The 23,950-nt window shown below is 45.5% G+C and overlaps 1 protein-coding gene across 1 annotated transcript in view; it reads right to left on the reverse strand.

Moving 5' to 3' along the window:
• Positions 1-23,950, reverse strand: part of Tbc1d2b (TBC1 domain family member 2B) — a 68,449-nt gene that overhangs the window by 34,985 nt on the left and 9,514 nt on the right. Inside the window, exons 2-3 of the mRNA XM_028758922.1 lie at positions 12,842-12,995; positions 4,134-4,302 (exon numbers count right to left, since the gene is read on the reverse strand). Of these exons, the coding sequence (XP_028614755.1) occupies positions 4,134-4,302; positions 12,842-12,995 (323 nt within the window). The remainder of the gene's footprint in view (positions 1-4,133; positions 4,303-12,841; positions 12,996-23,950) is intronic.

Consider the following 23,950-nt stretch of genomic DNA (forward strand, 5'->3'; position numbering starts at 1 on the left):
ACAAGTGCCCACAAGTTAAAAGAAAAGAAAAAACTACATAACTGCTTGAGATCTGTCTGAGCATCCTGCTTCTGCAGAGCAGTCCTGTGACAGCCCACCAGGAGTCGCTTGTCACAAGACCAACAATGGCGACATTCTCTTTCCTAAAAACTGAGTCCCATGTTGCTCCATGCTGTTTGTTCATATTAACGTTTCCTCACCTAGTCCATCTCATGAGGTATGCATGGTTACTTACAAATGAGACCCGGAGGCACAGAATGGTGCAGGACTTGAGACAGCTGCGTACGAAGTGGTACAGCTGAGAATCCTCTCAGGGAGTCTGCCTCTTACACCATACAGCGCCACCACAGCACAGCCGGTGTTGCTCCTGCTGACAGTACCTCCGACCTTGCTCAGAGAGTTGTCACAAGCAAAGGTGACACATGTTCTCTTTTCCAGGTGGAGACACTCTGAGCTCTGGGAAATCTTTTCCAGGTGGAGACACTCTGAGCTCTGGGAAATGTGAAGTGCTCAATACTGCAGGCCTGATTCCACCTCATTCCACTGTCTCCTCTGAGGGAAGAGAGGGCTGCACAAGACTAAACACCTGGCTAACCAATAGCCCTCCACATGCATTCTTAGTTTTACTGAGACTACCTTGCCAGGTAACCCAGGGTGGCCACTGTAGGTGCCATGCCCAGCTCTGGTATGTTCTGATGTTGAAGAATGAAAGGATACGAAGTCCTCATTGGAGGGACCTGGGCTGTCTTTCAGTTCCGTCACACACTTCTGTAATACAGCCTTGAGTCGCTTTAATTTTCTAAGCCTCAGCTTTTTAACATGAAAAATGAAGCAAGAGTCTGTGGTTTCCTGACATTTTTAGGAGCACAGAACCCTTTCTTTACTAAGAAGCACGATTTGGTTCTGCGCCTGGGGGAGGCAGCCATATCCTTGCCTCTTCTACCCCCTTCTCCTGGGAATTGGGAGATACTGATCCTATCGGATCAGTCAGATGTTCACAAGGCAAGTGGGGCTCCATGAGACAGATGAGAGAACCGCTGCCATCTTAACCAATGGCTCATCCTAACGAGCTGTGAGGCAGACATTCACAGATGAAGAGGAAGGAAGCAAACAGCCAGAATGCAGAGGCTCAGAGACTGAGAATTTTGGAAAACAGCTACTCAAGGGACAGACTAGAGTCACACTGCTGACACTCAAGTGTCAAAGGAAGAGGCTTGGAACCGCTGCTACTCATGACTCTTTGAAACAGGGTGAGCAGGTGGTCAGCAGCGAGAGGGCTGGAACATGGATAGAATGGAGCAGAGCAGGACCAGGAGTTGGGCAGGATCACTGCCCAGACCAGAGGCAGAGTGGATGGGCATCACAGTAATCTCTCACAAGTGCTGGTCTTCTGAGCTCTGGAGACCCATCACATTCTACTCAGTTCCAATACAAAGTTACGTCTGAAACACTGAAAACATACACAAAATGACTTTATTATATGCAATCAAACACAAAGGCATATATAAAAAGAAGTGTGGGGAAGACACTTGCTAAAACAGTGTATCTTTAGATGGTGGTTTCTACGACATTCCACCTAGGGGGACTGCTGGAGCACAGTTGTCTGACAGTACACTGGTCATGACTTGGGTCCTAGAGTAGAGCAGAAAGCTTTCAGATGTTCCAGAAATGCAGAGTGCAAACCTTCCTACTGACTCCCATGTCTAACTTAAGCCAAGTTTTCTAAGCTTTTGTGGCCACCAAGTGTACTGCTGTGAACATTGACGAATCACCTCCATTTAAGTAATACATACATCTCAATAATAAAAAACCAAGGTGATATGAAATAGGCAAAGAATTTGAACAGAGCCAACAGCTCTAAAGATGCTGCGCAAATGACCACGTGAGTAAACATGCTCAGTGCTGGTGGTCATCGAGGAAATTCAAACCAATCCCACAAGGAGACACCAGCCGATTCACACTAGTAGGATGGCTAAGATAAAAAAGGTGACAACTGGGGCTGAGGAGATGGCTCAGTAGGTAGGAATGCTTGCTAGTCAAGCATGAGCCCTTGAGAACTCACGTTAAAAAAAAAGGCACGTGCACACCCCTGAAACTGAAACACTGTGTGTGTGAATGCAAGAAGCTCATGAGGACTGTTTGTGTTTGTGTAAATCCAGGAGGATCACTAGGACTCATGTGTGTGTGCATGTGAGAGAATCCATGACGACCCTAAGGACTTGCTGGGTCCCATCCTAGCTCTGGGTCCAGTGATCTATCTCAAGAGAATAAGACAAAGAAAGATATAGCAGGTGCTCTGATGTTCACATCTGGGTGCAGAGATGTATACACATGTAGGTACATGCCACACATACATAGAGAACTCTCATATGCTGCTGACACAGTGTGTCATGACAGAATAAGTAGGCCATCCTGGCAGTTCCTCAAAGGGTTAGACACATTCACTATGGATCTAGTAATTGTAGGTACTTAGCCAACAGAAACAACATTGTGTGTCCATACAAAAACCAGCACATAAGTGTTTGTAGTACCACTAACTGCAACAGTGAACAAGCAGAGGGACTGGAGAGATGGCTGAGTAGTTCAGAGCATTCATTTGCACAGGATCTGGGTCTGGTTCCCACACGCCACATGTCAATTTGCAACCACCAGTACTTCTAGTTGCAGGGAGTTGGATGCCCTTTCTGGCCTTCTTACATGTGGTACACATTAAACTCACACAAGCACACAGGCATATATACATCTTTAAAAAAAATGAGAAATGAAATCAACTCATGTTCACCAACTAATGAACAACACTAAGGAAAATAACCAAAACATGGCTTATTCATGTCAGTTCAGCTGTCAATCTAGAAGAGATTGACAGTCTGGGAAGAGAGCCTTAATGGGGTCGTCTTGATTATATTAACTGACGCTGGAAGAGCTGCTTGGGTCTTGGGCTATATATAAGAGGAGAAAGTGAACCGCATACAGCACACATCCATTCCTTCTGTTTGTTCTTGTCTGAGGATTTGCCTAGCTATTTCAGGTTCTTGATGCCCTGACTTACCCACAATTATGGAGTATAACCTGGAACTGTAAGATGAATAAATAAAGTTGCTTTTGTCAGAGTGCTTTATCATGGTGGCAGGAAATGGGATTGGGATAGTATACACTTAGCCATAAAAGGAAATGAGATACTTATATACCACTACCTTGATAAATCTTGAAAACATGCAAAGTGAAAAAAGCTACACAGTATATTGTGCAATCTCATTTACATGAAAGGTTCAGAATAAACAAATCCATACAGATAGAAAGCAGATTTACCTAGGATTGAGGTGGGGAGAGAGGGAAGAAGGTAAGAGAGGAAGGAAAGGATTGCATAAAAGCTGTCTTCTGGGGATGATGAAAATATTCTAAAATTGAGTTAGGCCCACACATGTATATAATTCCAGACTCAGGAAGCTGAGAAAGGAGGATAGTTACAAGTTCAAGACTAGCCTTGGCCATATAGCAAGACCATAGCTAAGAAAAAACAAACAAACAAACAAACAAACAAGCAAACAAACACATTAAAATGTTCTAAAATTGATTGTATAACTCTGGATATATGAAAAACCACCAAACACTATATAGTAAATGGATGAATTATATCTCAACAAGGCCTTTCTTAAAAACTAGTAAAGTAAAACACATAAAACAGACCAAAACCTACCTCCATTCCCACTGGTACACACACAGGGAACAGAACCCCACAGCAGACCCTCTGGACCAGCCCTGAGATTTAGGAAGAGGGTGAAGCTGGAAGCCCAGCTCTGCATCTGGACACCTGGTCATCCCAGACACATACACCCCCCTTCAGTTTCAGTCTCTGTAGATCGAGACTGAATCTACCATCTGATCTACCGAGAAGAGTCAGGCAATCAGATGAAAACCATGTGACGATACTTGGCGTGGTACCAGAAACAGAGCAGACACACTGTTTACAGCTTTCAAAAATGACCTCTGTCAAAGTGTGCTGCAGAGCACAAAGGCCCTTAATAAATGTAAAGCGGCGTTAGACTGTCACATATAAACATTTAACCCACATCATAACTCATTATCAGAGAGAATCCATCTTCAACAGCATATGCTCCTTCCCAAAGACTCACTTGAGCTCATTACCCCACTGCTTCAGAGAGTAAAAGTTGATGGAATTCGGATGCCCGGGGGCTGGCTGATGAGCTGCCCGGTCTCCCACCAGCTCCCCAGGGGCAGCTTCCACAGCGAGCACAGTTCTGGCTTTTTCTGCAGAAGGATTTGGGTGCTGGGAAATTAAGTCTGAAAGAAAGGTAAATAATTGTTAGTTAACCTAAACTTTCACAGGAAACCTAGCATCCCAGATAAAACACTGACTTGCTACACTACGTAAGACTATCAGCCACACGTGTAATGTCACACTGATTTATACGATATAAAAGCCCTGGTCCTTGGGTAGCTCTTGTGCGCCTGAGCTCTCCTCATCTAAAGCTTCTCAAAGGAGGGTCAGCACGTGCTTCAGGGCCACCGAAAACTGACTGTGCTGGGCCAGGCAGAGAGAAAAGGCTAGAATTTCCCTCTAGTTTTGTAGATCAGCAACTGTGTGATAAGGGATCATTTCCAGGATCAAACTGCTATTTGAACATAGTGAAGCAAGGACTCTATTCCTTTCTCCTAGAAAACGGAAAGGTTAGATATAAGCGAGTTGTCTAGCATCTGTAAACTGTGACAGTGAGAAAATAGGGTTTTTCACAGTACAGGGGCTCAGCAAACTCACAGGCAAAAGCACCAATACCCAAAACTTTTCTTTAAAATGTAAGCTTTGGGCACTGTTCTTAGCACCTACATGGCAGCTCATGTCCATCCAGAACTCCAGTTCCGGGGGACGTGACGCCCTCTCCTGGCCTCCATGGGTACTGCAGTCATGTGGAGCACTTATCAACATACCACATATACTCAGCCAAACACTCATACAGATAAACAAAATAAACTCCTTTTTTTTTTTTTTAAGTAACCTCTGGGGATAGCTGAGCTTGAAATAATATGATGTCCAGGATTTACTTGAAAATAACAATATTTTTATTGCTTAAATAATATTTGTTTCAAGTAACATGTTAACTGTTTCAAAATTAGAAAGGCAGGTAGGGGTAGGAAATAAGAATGTCATAATAAAAATAGAAACTGATGAAGCTGTCTAGTAAACATGAAGATAATACTGTTACTCATTTTGCACCATGTTTACAGAAACAACTCTAACAATCCAAACATTTTGTATTTTTCCCAGTTTGCCATGTTCTGAGAACGAGTAATGTTTGTAAACAGAACTTCACGCTATTTGATAATGATCAACTTGATCTCCATGTCTTTTAAATAAAGCACTCACAATATTAATGTGAAAACAGAATTAGAATAGAACTGCTAACGTTACCCTGACAGCCAAGAAGAAAATTAATTTCAAATAGGACAGGTATAACCCCAGGGCTGCTTAGGACTGATCTCTACAAAAGACTAGTCAAGACAGCAGGGCCCAAGAACCCTAGGCAGCAATGATTCTTGGCGACAGACATCCTAGTTGGGAATGCCTTCTCGCCAGCTCTCACTTTGCAGGCAGCTCACCAACTTGACTACCGTTGTCAGTGGGAAAGACTCCAAGAATGCCCTGTGAAGGTACCCCGATCGTGACAGGAATGAGGGGCTGCTGTTAGCGATCAACACACAGCTCGTAGATATACGGTCATGTCTTAAGCAGTAGGCACCGAGGGAACAGCACCATTGACACAGGCCTGTTACCCTAGAGGAGAACTCTTTAAGGAAGGTCAGTGTGGCCAGCTGCCAGTCACCACAGAAAGTCCTGGGAGCCAGACCCTTGCTCTGGGTTCATGGGTTCCAGAAGATGCCTGGGAACCACAGGATGGAGAGAAGGACAAACATAGTGGTTACTCTCTTCACTGAAATGTTGGGGTCCTCTGTAAGATTTCATTTAGAAGGGGGATCTCAGAAGCAAAAGGAAAGAATTTCAGACACCACTAATTCAGCCCAATCTCTAGCTACTGTGTCAGGACACTAAAACCCTGAGCTGGGGATAAGAGTCACTTGCTGTGGCAATAACTCACATGGCTAGGAAGCACAGAAGACACTGTTTAGAACCTGACAGCCAAAATACAGCCATCACTCACCATCTGTGAGTACTTAGGCTGGTCCACAGGCACAATGAGATCTACTCTTTACTTCAGAGAAAGGCAGAGCTGTTCTGCAAACTTCCTGAAGGCCCAACTTACAGTCCCAGCTTGAATAAGAACATGGCAGTTCTAAGCCTGGCCAGGAAACAAGCCCCAACTGTACCCATTGCTAGTCAGATGGTACAGTGCTCTTTCCTGTGTGGGCTGGCAGCAAAGTCAGGAGGCCACTCGAGAGCAGGGGTTGTCACTCTCAGATGTGGCAAGCTACCTATTACCACAAAAACTCACAGTTTACCCAGGAAGGACTTTAGAGGTGCTAGAGGGGGTGGGGCAGAAAATGTCTTCAGGGAGACTGTGGGGACCACACCACAGAGAAGAGTTCTATTGGGATTTTGTGTAGAAATAATCTTTAAAAGTTATCACTTTACCTGAAAAAGAAGCAGTTTCCCAGCTGTGTATGCTTGCTTGCCCGCCCACCCACATCCATCCATCCATCCATCCATCCATCCATCCATCCATCCATCCGTGTTTAAGCACTTTGTTTGAATACATGTTTACCATGTATATGACATGCCTGATACCCATAGAGGTTACAAAAGGGTGTCAGTTCCCTTGGAACTGAAATTATGGAGGGCTGTGAGCCATCATGTGGGTACTGGGAACTGAACTCAGGTTCTCTGGAAGAGCAGCACGTGTTCTTAACCACTGAACCATCTCTCCAGCCCTGAATGTATTTTTATGGTTACTGCAGTTTTTCAGTTTGGTTTTTGCCAGAAACCTCTGCAGACAGCAAAATGCATGCATGTTCCAGAAAAGTCCCAAGAGAAAGAACACTGGTCGATGGCCTTTCGCTCCAATCCAGTGTTGGAGAGCAAGGACCTGGTGTCACGTACGGCAGGTAGGGGAGGACTGGGTATATGCTTCACGAGGATTAGGCCCTCATGCTTGCTCCACCACAGAGCCACGATCCCAGCCTCCAAAAGGCTTTGTAAATCAAACTGAGCTTCAATCTAATTGTGAAGGAGTGAGAAGTCAGAAGGAACAGGGATATCTTCATGAGGCTATAATTCTCACACAGAGACAAGAAGCCACAGGGTGCTGAGGGCCCCTAGGGTGGACCAGCCTAGACACCTAAATAAAGGCTCGCCTATCTGTCCATGATCCCTACCAAGGACACGGCCTGAGATCTCATTCGCTAATAGCATAGCTAACACCTAGCTACAGAAAGGCTCAAGTGACACAGGTAACATGGCTGCCCGAATGGCTAACTGTAGGAAATTGTTATGAGGCAAGAATGGCTTCCTGTGGGTTGAGGAAATGATGCAGGAGGTGGCCAGGCCTCCACAGTTCTCAATGGGTTCACACTCATGGCTCCTCCTGACTTCCCTCTTCCTGCCATTTCCTAGCAAGTTCCCTGAATTAGCAGAGGTACCTGAGACTCCCCTCCCCTCTCTTCGCCCCCATCCTCCCTGCTCTTCAGCAATCTCAGCCCCAGCTGCCATCTAGAGTCACAGCAACCCTGTCTTCACCCCAACAGACTCACAATGCCTCCCGGGACCAAACCTTGACCAGCTCTGGGCAGTTTCCTTTCAGAGGCTCCTCTACACATCTCCGCCATGTCCTCTCTCCCCCAGCCTGACTTCCACAGAATCTGGCTCTGAGAACATCTTGTTTCCTAGAAAGGATGCTGGGGTGCAGTGAGTCACGGTGATTCAAGCCTCATAGAGACAACACTGCTGATTACCATGGCACCTATGTAAAACACCACACAGTGTCTCATAGCATTTCACAAACAGGGAAACAGACACACAAGTGTGATCGCTGCACAGGACAGTGGCATCAGAGGGTGACAAGTGACTGTCGTGCTAGAGCCAGCTCTGTGCTCCAGCCACATGCCTCCATGCAGCCCAAAATGCCTAGGATAGTGGTTCTCAACCTGTGGGTCAAGACCGCTTTGGTGTGTGTGGGGTCAATCGACCCTTTCACAGGGGTTGCATATGAGATACCCTGTATACCAGATATTTACATTGTGATTCAGAATAGTCGCAAAATTAAAATTATGGAGTAGCTAAGGAAATAACTTTAGGGCTGGGGTCACTACAACACACGGAGTGTATTGAAGGTTCACACCATTAGCAAGATTGAGGACCACTGGCCTAGAGGGACCTCTGCCCATGCTACTGAATCCTCATGCTCACAGAGAACTGTAAAAGGTGTGACAGTTACAGGAGGTGGTGAGCTCCTGCAGAGGAAATGTGTGGTCACCGCAAGCTGTTTTCACAATACTGTTTTCTTAAGAAATACCATCCACATACAGTCAATCAGCCCACTACCACCAGAGCTTGAGATAACAAGTCTCCTGCCACTGGACTATCTCACACAGCAGGAAGCAGAGGACAGGGTGATGACAACCTTCACATACCTGACTCTCAGGAAGCCTCACCAACAGTAAGGTCCTACCATCTCTGCTCTTTCTTCAAAGGTCTTATGGAGAGCAAAGTAAACAGTGGACTAGACATCTACCTTGAATCCATTTTCAGTATGTGGATTCTCAAATACTATAAAAACCTGTAAGCACACCCTTGATTTTTAGTGGATACGAAGATTTCTATATGTAGGCAGTTGATTTGTATCTTTTCAGAGTAATAATCTGAAGCTAGGTTCTTACCCAACCAAATCCAGCGGACAATGGGGAATGGTGTTTGAGGTGTACCTCTGAAATCAGGCTGTGAGGGGTAACAGGCAGAACACATAAAGAGGCACAAAGTCGCCCCACTTTCTCATACCTGACTGAAAAACTGAAAATCCACACAGATAACAGTCTCTTACTCTAAAAGCATGAGATACAGAAGCATATGCAGTCACATGGCAGTGCCAGACCACTGCCAGCCATTCATCCCAGCTTCTTAAGAGTAACGCTGCTGGCCATGTGCTCAGCGGAAACACTCAGCTCCCCGTATTCCCTTCGAGACATCTGCTGTGGCCAGAAGGACTGCCACGTGAGAGTCACTGCTAATGAGAAGCTGAAGGTTCTGTGACAACATCCTCTTGTGACATGAGGGCCACCCCAGAGACAGCGATCGTGAATCAGAAAGCTAATCCTAAGAATGGGACAAGGGACGTGGCCGAGGAGTCAGCGCTCCAGCTTTGAACTGCTTGTGAGCATGAAAAATAACGTTCTTGTTAATCCAGCTTCTTATCAAATGTAGTGAAACACAATTCTCACCCATTCAAAATCATGTGCATGCGTGCGTGTGTGTGTGCGTGCGCACGTGTGATCTCTACCCTTAGCAATGGCCTTTCCCTTTCAATCCTTGCGATGTGGAGGGTGGACACACTTTGGTCTCATGGCACAGTGTGCACTCCTGTAGTACTGGATAAGTGACCTGCTCAGAGCCCGATGACCAGTAAATATCAGAGTCAAGACTTAGAGTCAGGCCCCCAAGCCTAACAGAATCGCCTTCTGAGGTAAACACTTGGCTTTCCATGCACATGCCTTTCTCTCTCTCCACACTGACTTCAGGTGCCTGGAGGGTCATGAGTGAGTGGACACTCAGGCTACAAATGCAAATGTTTGGCAGGGAGAGATGATGGGGTGACCAGGAGACAATAGCATGTTTTATTTTTCATGTAAACCAGTGCTATGAAAAACAGTCATCTTTCAGTCAAGCTAGACTTAGCCCAGTTAGGCTAAAGCGGGCCGGTAACCAGAGCACAACTACAGAAAACTACAGGACACTGCTATAGAACCACAAAATTTATGTTTTAACTAATTCCTCCCTGCTGAGGATGAATTGAAAGGGTCTGAAGTACAGTCTTCTCTTTAACAAAGTGTATATCCACTGTGTATAGTGTATATGCTGTGTGTGTGCTGCTGCTCCCAGAGACCAGAAGTGGGCATGGATCTCAGGGAACTGGATTACAGCCTGCTGTGAGCCAATCCATGGGTGCTGGGAACCACACTTCGATCCTCTGAAAGAGCAACAAACATTCCTAACTTCTGAGCCATCTCTCCAGCCCCTGGTCTTCTTGACTTTCCACTTTAGAATTTTTCACTTTCTGATTTTAGATAAAGATCTCAAATTTTAGGGCCAGCTGGCAGGCTCTCCTAGTCCGTTCTAGGATTGGCTTGGCTGGCCCTGACCACTGTGTCCTGGAAGAGGCCCCAACAACGCCAACGCTGAGCTCAGCGCATGGAAGGGCCCAGGCTGCCCTGCATTTCCCCTTGCACAAACATTTCGGCTGACAGGAACACTTGAGGGGAGAAACTGGGGACAACCTCAGGCACTTGCTGAATGAGCAAACAGCATGACACAAACTGTAAGCTCCCAAAGCTGGAATCCCCAAATCAGAGAAAACATAGATGACTCCTCTCCCTCCCCTACCTAACTGCTGGTTTGCAAGGAGGCAGGACAGACATGACAGAGGGACTCCAAGACCAGGTGCTACCTCTTTGCCCTCCTTTCAGCAGCACACCCTTGCTAGAGAGGAGTGATCTGTCCCCACAGTGAAGGCAAATGGATCTTAAAGCCACTAGCATGGAGGCTGGCCATGCCCTACAGTTTCTTCCCTGTGTTCAGGGTGACCTTGAAATGGATGGAGAGCTTCTTGTCACTGAAAGAATGCTAATAGTGCCTTCTGAATACCTCAGTCTATGGGCTGGGAGCAGAGGCAGGAGGATTAGGAGTTCAAGGTTTTCCTCAGCTACAAAGTGAGTTTGAGGCTAGCCTGGGCTACACAAGACTCTGTCTCAAAAAACAATAAAACAATTAAAAAAAAAAAAAGATGTAGCAGAGCTGCTGGGGTGCTTGCCTACCCAGCACCCCACAAACCAGTATAGTGGTACAGACATGTAATCTAGCATAGGGAGGTTAAGGCAGGATGATCAGGAGTTCAAGGCTAGCCTAGAACAATGAAAATGAAAATTAATTAATAAACAAAATAACCCCAAACCAAACAGCCTTAGGCAACAGGAAGCCATATGCACTTGAATATAAAGGCTTCCCTTCCACTCTTAAGAGAATCAGAATGCTAAGTTTTCATGACAAGGGCTCCTAGAAAAACATGCACAGGCACAAACATATACAGTACCTTCTCACTGACTAGATAGACAGTCTGCTAAAAACAAAAACAAAACAACAACAACAACAAAACCACACTCAACCAGGAAGGCAAGGCTAGCAAATTCAAGAGTCTAAGATAGTGATTCCAGAAGAAAGCAGCAGCTCTGTGCTCAGAATTCAGGCAGTACTGCTCTTGTGCTGCTGAGCAAGAGGGTCCCACAGGCTTTATGGAGTGCAGACCACAGCTTTTTACAGAAGTGCTAGAACCATGCCTGTACTGGTTTCAATTTTCATGTGTACTCCTTTGCAGCGTTAGCATAGGCCAGGCATGGTGACACACAGCTTTAACCCCAGCACCACAGAGGCAGAGGTAGGTGGATCTTGATGAGATTAAGGTCAGCTTGGTCTGCATAGTGAGTTCCAGGCTAACTAAGGCTGCACAGTGAGACTCTAACTCAAAAAAAAAAAAAAAAGTAACTAAGAATGCTAATACAAGGCTGTCAAGATATCTCAGTGGGCAAATGTGCTTGCTGCTAAGGCTGAGGACATCTTTGGGACTCATATGGTAGAAAGAGAAAAGTGACAGCTGAAACCTGTTCTCTCACCCCCACACTCACTGTAGCACATACAGGGGCATACACACACGTGCCCACATATGCATGCATGTGCACACACAAACATATTTTTAAAAAAGATTTACTTTATTTATATGAGTACACTGCAGCTGTCTTCAGACACATCAGAAGAGGGCACAGGATCCCATTATGGATGGTTGTGAGCCACCATGTGGTTGCTGGGAATTAAACTCAGGTCCTCTGGAAGAGCAGTCAGTGCTCTTAACCACTGAGCCATCTTTCCAGCCCCCACAAATATAATTTTAAAATAATTTTTAAATTGCTAATAAAGTGCCCTGGCCATTTTAGAGTTCACTTCAGGGCTTAGGAGCTCCAGGCTTGTTCTAACAAGCTATCAGGAAGGAGAGGCAAAAACCAGCCTCACCCTATAGTGTCTGGAGGGGGAGAGGTAGGTCAGAAAGATGGTTTGCACCTAACTGACTCATTCTTTCTAGAGGGCTTAATACAGTCAACAATCATGAGGAGATCTTGGGGTTTCAATTTTGCTTTTCAAGTACAAGAGCACATTCTCTCGGGTGTAAAAGGCCAGGACTTGCTAAGACGATGACAATGCCATGGACCTGTAATAATCCAGAACCAGCGCCTGGCTGTTCAGCCTTCCTAAGAGTACCAGAGAATAACCAGCTGGATGCTGTGAGACTCCTCTCCTAGCACATTCAAGATGCAAGCCTTCAGGAAGTTGGTCCAAGCATGAATGCATTGGTGAGCGCACCTCATCTTTAATTATGGTAGAAACTGGGCTAACCTCATAGTCCTCATAGACAAATATGCTTGGGACCAGTCTTGCCTGACTGCACCCAGGTCACTCAGTATTAGCTTGAAAGTGGCTCTGTCCCTAGAGCTCTTGGCATTGTGGACTGCAGATTGCCATTCCAAATTAATTTTCATTCACTGTTGATTTGAGTTGCTGTGTTAAATGGCTATCCAGAAAGAGCAGCCATGGAGCCCTCCACCTGTGTCTTACCTGTGGTATCTCTGGCCACAAGGCCCTTGGGAAAATCTCCTTGAGTCGGGGAAGTCCTGCTGTCCCACTTCACCATGTCAAGGCTGTTGCAATATTCCCATCTTTTCTGCTGAAGCTCCTGTAGCCAGTAAGTCATGAGCTCACGATTAGGAGCCTAGAATGAGGGGGGAGGAAACCTTGTTAAAACCACCACTAACATAAAGAGCTAAAAATCTCCATCTTGGTTGCCCAAGTGAACGACACCAGCCACATACTTCAGATACGGAACAAAGAAACGAAGCTGAAGAGAGCTAAAGCATTCTTCCTGCTGTCTAAACTTCATATTGTTGAGCCTGTCTGCTGGGGGAGAAAATCCATCACCAGTATCGCCCAGATGTGAACCCAGAGGTACACCACCAACCTGTAAGGCACAATATGCTTACTGGTGCAATGTTGGTATGGTTGTGATGGGCATAGCTACCTACTTTTTGTTAGGATTTGAGGCCTGCTCCACAAGGTTGGGGAACCCCATGCCCAATACTATAATCCTAGACAAGAGCTCCTGGCGGAGGCACTCATAGAACCTAGAGAGGAACCCACTACTGTTGCTTTGCTAAATGCACATGTGTTAAACTGCCTTCCAAACACTCATACGCATACCTGCAGCTCAGTGCTCTTCTCAGCCTTGGTCAGAGAACCTTCCCATAGCTGGGGGTGGCAGTTAATGAGGGAGCATAACTGGTCAAAATACCAAGAATTAGTGATGGCTGAGTTACCAGCCCTAAACAGTGCATCTGTGTCAACCTCTGGTCCAGAGAGCATCCTATGTTGAAGAGGGAGTGGAAAGATTTTATCAGTGCTAGTCACTCATGCAGTATTTGAGATAGGGTTTTCTATGTAGCCCAGGCTAGTCTTGAACTTACTATGACCATACTGTCCCAGTCTTTTAAATTCTGAGATTACATGTATGTCCACTATACTCAGCTCAGAATGGTTAATATTTAATTTTGTAGTACTGAGTATCAGCAAAGGTGTACAGCAAGGACAACTTTCCTAAACTGTGGTGGACATACACAGTGATCCACCTGCTTTAAGAACAGCTTGGCAGTTCTGTGTGAAGTTAAATGTATAATCATCAAATGACACTTCTCATACATACCCAAGAGGAAAAAACCTATGCACGTGAAAGCTTGTATGTGAACATTTATAGAGTCTTTATTCCCAGCTGCCAAAACCTGCCAACAACCCAAAATACACATTATCTGGTGGACGGGTAAACTGACAGGTGAGCTGCATAACTAAAGGGGCAAAGTGCGGATTCACAGAACATATGATTGTTAGTGCATGTTGCTCAGTGAAGGAAGCCAGGTCATAAAGGTCACATAGTAAATCTTCAAATAACCAAAAGTGACAAACATACAAGGACAGCAACAACGTGGGGTTTCTAGGCTTGAGGGTGAAAGAGGAACTGACAACTAAGGTGCAAATGCAGAGAAACAGGGATCATGGAATTATCCTGTATCAGAAAGACAATGGCAGTCATGAGTCTACACACTGGTCCAAACCCATGGACCTGCATGCCCAAAAAGTGAAAAGTGAAAAAGTGTTCATTCTGTAACATAAGTACATAAAAAAAAATCAACCAAAGGCTGAGAGGATAGCTTGGTGGGCAAGAGTCCTTGATGCATTAGCATGATTATCTGGGTTTAAAACTCTAGATATGTAAGAAAGACGAGCATGAACGCTTACGACTACCTGTAACCCTACCACTGTGAGGGTGGGGGCAGGATAATCAGGAGGGTTTGCTGGTCTAGTCAGTAAGAGACCTATCTTCTTAAGTGAACTGGTAGAATGTGATAGAGCAGGACAAGCACAGGGGCCCATCAACACTATAAATGTACACATACTACACACACCACACATATGCATGTACATATAAATCAACCAAGATACAAGGGGACCAAATTATGAACAAAGCTGCAAATAAGACGGTGTTGGTCACACAGCTGCCGGCCACCCCATGCAAAAGAAAAATGCTACATCACAATATGAGAACTTTGTCAATGCTGGCATATGGAGTACAGATGTCAGACACATGCTTCCCAGGTCACAGGTCATGCACGTTTGACAGCAAGTGATAGGCCTAGAGGCCTACCTGCTACTCTCTGGAACAACCTCCAGGCACTACGACTCTAGCCTGGGCTCTTTGCATACCTGGCCCAAGGTAAAGGAAACTGTGCATTTTAGGATCTCTGAGAATTTATGGGGCAGTTCTTTCCACTTTAGCCAAGCATTCCTTTCACTCACTCATTCCACAACTTTCACTGGGCACCCGTCAGTTCCTGCGAACTGGAGTCCAGCCCATTAGGGGGAAACAAAAGCCAATCAGTTGTTTCCACAGAAGGTTGGGAGCTAAGAGAAAGGGCACCGGGTGAGGCAATAATTCCAGAAGAAGGACCTCCCCTCCCCCCAGGCATGCAGCCTAGGGATTAGGACCAACCACCTTAAGGCTTGAAAGCTTCTGAATATAGTGTCTTAGAAGAAGGCAACTTGGGAAGAAAGCGCTTATTTCATCTTACAAGTCCTGATCACAGTCCTTCACTGAGGAAAGTCAGGACAGGCACCTGGGAGGCAGGGACGAAGCAGAGGCCCTGGGGAAGGCACTACTTACAAGCCCACTTCCTATGGGTTGTTCGGCCTGCTTTCTTATAGAACCAAGGACTGCTAGCCCAGCGGTGGTCTATCAGGTATGAAAAACTGCATCAAGACAGTGAATAACAAGGATTTGAGTTTCAAAAAGCAATCTAGAAATCAAGGCCAGGGAGATGCTCAAGGGTAAAACACTTGCTGTGTTACCAAAGAGACCAGTTTGACTCTCAGAACCCACGTGAAACCCATGTAAAAAGTGTGACAGCTGGCTTGTAATGCCAGCACTCAGGAGACAGAGATAGGATCCTTTCCCAGAGAGAGCTGGATTGTAAGGCTAGGTGGTATCTGTGCACTCAGGTTACTGTGCCTCAGTAAACAGAAGAAGAGTGATCAAGAAAGATGCCCAATTCAACCCTGAGTCTCCAAATGCTCACATGTGTGAACCTCCACACGTGTGAATGTGCATACATACATGCATATACACATATCCACAGAAATCTATGAGTGAAATGGATATGATATGTCTGTTTATGTTCATAGGGCTGCTGTCGTCTGTGGTCAGAGAAGCTGCTTTTCTGCAGTGCACAGTAGTAACTGCAAAGACTCACAACCAATCTAAGCACTTAAAATAAATGCCCCCAAAATGCAAAGCCACACATGGGACATTCAGCTTACCCCTTCCAAGGCTCAGGGAATAATGTAAAAGAAGGGTAGAGCCAGAAGAAGGGATGGAGGGTTAGTTACTCTTCTATTATTCTCTAAGACAAGCCAAACGTGCTGGTCTCACTGGATCTAAGAATTTGGTGTCTTGAACACAGATGAGAGGGCAAATATGTACCTGGTTTCTTCTGTTCTGTTGTTGTTGCTGTCTCAAGAATGCTCAAATTCTCAAATTCAAATGGGCAGTTCCAGTCCAAACCAAACATCTTGGGTAACCACCCTTGTTGCCTCCTCTTACAGTTGGATAGATGTGAGAGGGTCAGATAGATAAGGGTTTTGTGGGTACAATTGCAGCATGGTAGCCATGTAATTAATGCCTCTAAGAGCCATGATATCAGAGGCTGGAGCCTGGCATGCCTCATTTGGTTGAGGAGGAACTGTTCATGACAGCTGCCTAAGAAGTACCATGTGATGCTTCAGCTGCTGCCACAAGGTCTTATGCCTAGGCAGCCATAGCATCGAATGGAGAAACCCACTCACTCATAGATGAGTCAGGCCCTGGCTTTCTATTCCTTCTCGAGGACCCCAGGGACTGCCCTTCCTCCAACCTAAACAGCTTTCACCTCAGTGCTTAAAATAATACTACATTTAATCCCAAGGCTGTTGATTTCAGCAGAAATTTCCTTTTTTAAATAAAAAAAAATTAGAAGTGTCAAAAGAATTTATTGGCCATTTTATATGTTGACAGCCCAGATATGATGTATACTACATAACACTTACTGGTTCCTTTGCCTGACTTAGACTTTTATGTCATTAACTATGCAGACCTCTTAAGGGCTCACCACAGTAGGACATATTACTGAGGAGCCTAGTTGAGGACTTAGCAACAAAGCCAGGGAGCTGGGCTTCACCTGTTAGCAGTCTCTGCTTGTGACTGCCTCAGAATATTCACCTATCAAAACTCTATAATCAGGAATGCTGGGTTGATATCGTGCTTGCCTTGGAAGTACGAGGGCTTGAGTTTGATCCCCAAACCCATGTTATAAAAAAGAGGAAGGAAAAGAAAAAAAGGAAAGTAGCAGCATCAGTAACATATGTTTGTAATTCCAGTGCTGGAGAGGCAGAACAAAGGGATCCCAGGGGTTGCTGGTTAGATGTCTAACCTACTTCAGGCCAAGGAGAAACCTTGTTTCAAAAAAAAACACAAAGGAAAGAAAGGGGGTGTAGAAAGCACCCAAGAATAACAGCTAATATTGTCCTCTGTATGAATATACACACATACACGCACACTTCTGGACATGTGGTGTATGTCTGTCTCCCCACCCCCAAACTCAGTCTGTACATTTAGAAACCAAAATAATTCTCTGACCTGTGGCCCATTCCTAATAACTGATACCAAGACCTCCTAAAGATGAAAAGGGACAATGGTATGTACATTAGAGAGAAGCCAGCAGTGCATCTTAGCAGTTAGCCTAAGGTACACAGATCTTAAGAAGATCCAAGCAATTCCTTTTGCTGAAAGCAAATGTTTTCCTCTACCCAGCAGCAAACGGTGAAACAAAGACAGATCTTTTTAGCATGTTAACCCACTGTGTTCTCAGACTGGCTGCTTTCTGAATGAAGCAGTTTTAAAAATTAATAACACACACACACACACACACACACACACAGGCACACACCAGCTATATAACTGGGTATCTTTCATTCTCCAGACTGAAAAAGTCTGGTCCAGATTGAAAGAACTGCAAAAAGACAATAAAACACTTCTGAAGCTCACTCTGAATAAAGCCACAATAATTAAAGCAAGAATATGTACTGCTAGCAAATCAAAATACATGGTTAAGTGTGTAAGCAAATATTTAAGTAATGTTTCAAATCAAACCAGTAGAGAAAGGATTAACTATTGAATAATGGCACTGACATCCAAACATCTGAAAAAAAAAATAAAATCACCATGAATTACGACCTACATGAGAAACTTGTCATGGAGAATTATTTCAAATTTGATTCAAGATTTAATAAATTAAATACAAATAATTAGATGAACAAGTTAGTCAACTTGCAAAATTAATGAATGGAATAAAATCTGCTAAATTGTAAGAATATGCCTACATCATTAAGATTGTTTGTCTCCTGCCTCTTGAGGCAAGAGATACTTAGATTTCTACTGCATCTTTAAGGGGACAAAGGAAGGGCTGGGCTTACAGAGCCACAGAGCAGGGATCGATGGGGAAGGGTTTGGCAGAGAGCTTGAACAGCAAGCGGTGAGGTCTGCTTCTGGCTCTCCTGCCCGGCTCTCCTGCCCAGAAGTGAGCTGTGGTGCGGTGCTTAAGAAAAACAAGTCACTCCTTTAGGACTGAGCCCTGCAGTGACAGCTAGGACAGACTTCAGACTGCAAGTCACTAGCTGATTCTCCCCCCAACCCCCAACTCTAGGGACTGGCTCCAGGCTGATAGTCACAGGGTTGAATCTCTCCCCTAGCAACATGGAAGGAATGTCCTCACATTTCTACTTTCTTGGAACAGAAAGTCTTTCTAAAGCCTCAATGTAAGCAAGCAAAGAAAATGTCCACGTGACTAAAAACGCCAGAACTCAACTGAGAAGCCTGAGGATCTGATGCAGAGACAGGACTGCCACTGCTCTGCAGGGAATCCATGCTGTGCCCAGACTCAGGGCAGTCCCGTCTACCTCGAAGACCTTACTCTTCCACAATTATATGAAAGTGAATTTTAATCTCTCTCTCTCCCTCCCCCCTCTCAGACAGGGTCTCACCATGTAACCCTTGCTGTCCTGGAACTCTATGTAGGCCAGTCTAGATTTAATCTCAGAGACCCACTTATATCTGTCTCCCGTGTGCTTAGCCTAAAAGTTCATTTTAGATTTCAAGTGTTTTATGCTTATCTTATTTTGTATGTATTAGTGTGTGCCTGGTGTCTGTGGGGGTAAGAAAAGGGTGTCATATCCCTTGGAACTGGAGTTATATATGGTTGTGAGCTGTCATGTGTATGCTGGGAACCGAATCCGGAGTCTTTGTGAAAGCAATGAGTGCTCTTAGCCACTAAGTCATCTTTCTGGTCCCAAATTTAGACTTTAATGTCAAGCAAAAAGGACAACAACAGTCTCAGTCTCTCTCTCTCTCTCTCTCTCTCTCTCTCTCTCTCTCTCTCTCTCTCCTGTGATGAATATGGAAAACAAAGAAGAAGATAAAGTGACTATAGCCACATCATCAGAAAAGAAGTTTGGTGTACTTTTTTTCTGAACATTTTCCTACAATCACACCAATTTTCTTTAAAAAACAAAACAAACTGTAATGAGGTAAGGCCATCTCCATTTGCATGTTAGTAATGTAACACTGTCAATGAAACAATTACCAGGCAGTGTCATCTAACCCTCACAGTAATCTCCCCAAACAGCATCGGCTACCTGCCTACCCCTGGAGCCTAAGTATCATCACATCCTGGCCTGAGAGCTGGGTGAGGTTCATTTACCCAAGCCTTGGATGCCTCACTGGTGAAAAGGGGATCACACCAGGATCCTGCTCCTGGGTGCTGCTCTGACTTGACAGGTGCTACACTCACCAGGGCCTTGAGCTTACCCAGCTCTCAGCCAGTGTTCACCACTCTCAAACTCAAAGGCTGCATGCCCCACTCCCAAGGAGGATGAGTGTCTGCCTAAGACAAACGCCATTCTCTGTACTTCAGCAGGAAACACAAGTTCCTCTATGATTTTTCTCAAATGCTGAAAGGCTGATGACCCTGAACAACGTGAAGTTTAACTTAAAACCCTATGACAGTGCTGGTTTTAGGAGCACACCCGAGGGCACACACTCATCAACGCCCAGGGCCTCAGTTCTGGAGCACAGGCTGAGAGAGCAAGAACACCAGTCCACACGGTGCTTTGACTGGATGCTTGCAACCACACTTCTACTTAAGGACATGGTTTAAAAATAGAAAGCAGGAGGGCTGTGGTTAAGAGCACTTGTTGTTCTTGCAGAGGACATGGGTTCAATTCCCAGCACCCGCAAGGCAGCACACAACCATTCATACTTCTAGTTCCAGGGAATCCAACAACCTCTTCTGACATCTGAGGGTATCAGGCATGTGCGTGGTACACAGATATACAAGTGGGCAAAACCACTCATACACATAAAATAAACAAATGTTTAAAAATAAGATAAAAAAGAAAAGAGAACACAGCAAACAATCATTAGACCACTTTTAAACAGATGCAGAGAAGACAGCAACAGCTTCCACACAGAGTGGGACCATTGGGTCTGCTGATGACCTGACTAAGCTCTCAAAACTATCCAGGCCGCTGCAGCAGGCCCTCCAACTGGATGGCTGTTCCTAAGCTTCCCTTTCTAAACCCTTGGATGGTTTCAAAGGCCGACTCATCTGGCTGGGGACAGGGCCCACACTGCCCACAACACAGGACCACGTCCTTCCTTCTACACAAGGGATGTGCGGGTCAGTTCTGCTTCCACAACATGACCTCCCACCTAACTGCAGCACCCACGTCCTCTGCAGAGCCAATCTTTCATTTCGCCAAAGAGCTGTTCGTGACGATGGCTTAGGATCTGCTTAAGAGACTGCACTCTGGCTTCCTCCTTGGGGGTCAGGTCTCACCGCATTTATAAGCCGTAACAGCAGACTCAACAGTAACACAGAAGACAGACAGAAGAACACACATACAGATGGGTTAAGTCTGCATACAAGGAGCTGCACAAACCACATGGAAGGTTTTACCCACAGTTCTTAAAGGCTGTAATAGCTGCTACTGGGAAGGAACTCAACTCTTAAACTTAAGAAGGGATATACTCATTTCTAAGGAATGTCCAAGGTATTTTCCCCATAAGCAATAAAAACTGTAAGTGTGATAATACAGAACAAAGTTAAGATGATGGCAGACACACCCCAAATCTAACAGACTCAGCTCCAATTGTTCCTTTTGAGTGTTTCAAAATCACTCATGAGCCTAGGACCAACCTCACAGGGTCGTGCTCCACACCAGTGGAAAAATACAGCTTTCCTCTGGAAGGTTTTTGGAATCTGTTTGAACTCAAGTGAGAGGACAAGGCAGCTAATACTGGGCCTCCTGCTCCTCAGAAGACAAGACGCAATTTCACAAACTCCACACTTGTAGGGAAAACAATCAATTCTCATTTGTTAAGTCTTTAAATTGCACATAAAAATTAGCATTTTCATATATCTTATGAAAATAACCACTTGGACTCTAACCCAAGTCCTTTTTGAGGGCTGGATGTTTTCCATGCTTTGCTTCTGACTTCCACTGGGAGTGCTGCCGCCTCTAGCACCCGAGCAGTCTGCTTTTCTAAGCAAATGCTTGTGCTAGCTTAGGCAGCACAAATGCTAACACAAATGCTGGACCAACAGGGAAGATTCAGATGACCCTACGAAGAAATGACAAGTCAACCTGTGAGGCATTCAATATTTAAAAAAAAATCTTGAAGAGAAAAGTAGTTTCTTTTTTTTTGTTTTTTTTGAGACAGGGTTTCTCTGTGTAGCCCTGGCTGTCCTGGAACTCACTCTGTAGACCAGGCTAGCCTCGAACTCTCAAACTCAGAAATCAGCCTGCCTCTGCCTCCCAAGTGCTGGGATTAAAGGCGTGTGCCACCACTGCCCGGTGAAAAGTAGTTTCTTAAAGGACCTTTAACTTGATACCATGGTAGATGTACCTTTAACTTGATACCATGGCCAGGTACAGTGACTCACACCTGTAATCCCCACAATCAACTGCTGAGATGCTAAGGCCAACATGGGCTGCCCGGTGAGTTTCAGGGCAGCTTGGGAGCAGTGGGATCCTGGGGGGAAGGTGCAAGTGCTGGTGATAGACTTAGAAGAAAGTCTACTAGCAAATCAGAGAAGAGGTAAGTATGAAGGCATAGGTGCAGCACACGTGGCCAGACTGCAAGGGCCTGACTGAACCACATCTCATCTTAGGTGGCCCATACAGGCAAGGTTCATCAGGACACAGGCAGGGGCAAGGCCACCACTCCCTGGGCCCACTCTTCCTCTCAGGAAACAGCAAAGCCTGTCAAATGCTTTCAGTTCCAGAGAAACTGGAAGCACGGGAAGCTTCCAAGTGACCAGAGAGCTACATTCTGGTGGCTCTGCCACTGCAAAGTCAGCGAGGACCAAGACAAGTCAGAACTCCTGTGGCCTCAGCCAGGGGCCTGCTGGACAGTCCTGCTCCAATACTGCCCCATCCCTGAGCATAGAAACCCAGAATGCAAAGACGATTGCAGCTACAAACCACAGACTGCTAACCTGAGACTAAAGGGCTCACACTTCACTGGTTTCCACCTACGCAGTTCTGTTATTTTGCTTTCTCATCAAAGGTTAGCGAGAAGGTAACCTAAGTCCATCCCCGGAACTCATGTAATGGAAAGAGTAACGGCTCTTCCAAGTTGTCCTGTGATATCTACACACATCATAGCTACTATCAAACAGTACCCCAAAGAACAGTCATTCATGACCCACAAAGCAGAGAGGAGAGGCCAGATATCTATTACAGAAAGGCAGGGATGTCCACTGGAAATGCAGACTTTTGAGGCCTAGACTGGCCTACTGAGCAGGGCAGGAATCCCACTGCTACACTTCCACAGCACTGGAGACTTGCTCTACACGGTTACTTACAGGAACACTGTTCTGAGGAAGCCACATTTCTTCAAAGGACAGGAAGTCTTACTAGCGTGTTACCTCTGGAATGGCACACACAGGGGCTTGATAAACTGTTAAGTTTCCTTCTTACGGTTAGAGGACTTGCTCTAGCCAAAAGCCTGCTGCTTCCTTTGGTAAACACTTTATCACGAAGGCGCCGGAGAGGGATGGGGCACAGACCCATCACTGCTTCTGTTTGGTCAGCTCCCACTGGAACTTGATAATCTCTACTGTCCATTTCCAAACTTCGCACAATTAAGCTTCCTCAGTTTACGTCCCACATAAATGGTTAAGTGAATAATTGTATGTATAAAACTGTTAGAGCATCAGCCTGATTTTGTAATAATGGGTTTACTGTGGAACAGGTATCCTCCAACAGCGTGGACCGTGTGTCTGCACGAGAGTTTACCTCTAAGACTAAGTCACAGTGCGAATTGGTTTCCTCAATGTGTTATATGCAGGGGAAGGGCAGGCTTATCTCAGGGGAACCTTTCTAGTTCTGACTTTGGGGCAACAGGCAGAGCACTAACATCAAATGACCTCTTCCAGACCACAGAGCCATTTAACTACAGTGCCCTGATCACATTTCAGTGTATACACAGGAGAAGCGCTCCCTGAGGCCAGAGGTGAGAGTTGACTCCAGCTGGAGACCCATCAGGACCCAGCCCTGTGAGGCCTGCCGGGTAAGTAGCTGGCTGCAATCACATTTAGAAAGTCAGGCCACTTTCCCTACACGGTCTTCCCAAACATTGGAGATCTGCAAAGGGAAATAAAACTGGGCTGGCTGCCTAGAAGTAATTCCTTTAATCCAAGATCAACATCCTGATAACACTGGCCGGCCCTCCTCCAGGCAGAATATTCAGGGCTGGCTTGGGGCACTAGGCTGCAAGAAAGGCCCAGTGAAAGCAGAGGAGGACAAGGGATCCACATCCTGAAGCCCCCTAATTCCTGTTTTCCATACAATCTCTGCAAAAGTTGAGCCACCTAATAACGCCTATTAGATGGTTCAGATGCTCATCTTCCCGGGAACATTTCCGCAGACCCAAGAGGCACTAAGTCACTGGGCAGCTCCACCATTAAACCAGAGTCTAACTCCCCCAGCTCGTCTTCTCCAGGGACTTTTCTTTCTTTCTTTCTTTCT

The sequence above is a fragment of the Grammomys surdaster genome, unplaced genomic scaffold (genome assembly GCF_004785775.1).
Source record: "Grammomys surdaster isolate TR1022 unplaced genomic scaffold, NIH_TR_1.0 126248, whole genome shotgun sequence".
Lineage (NCBI taxonomy): Eukaryota > Metazoa > Chordata > Mammalia > Rodentia > Muridae > Grammomys > Grammomys surdaster.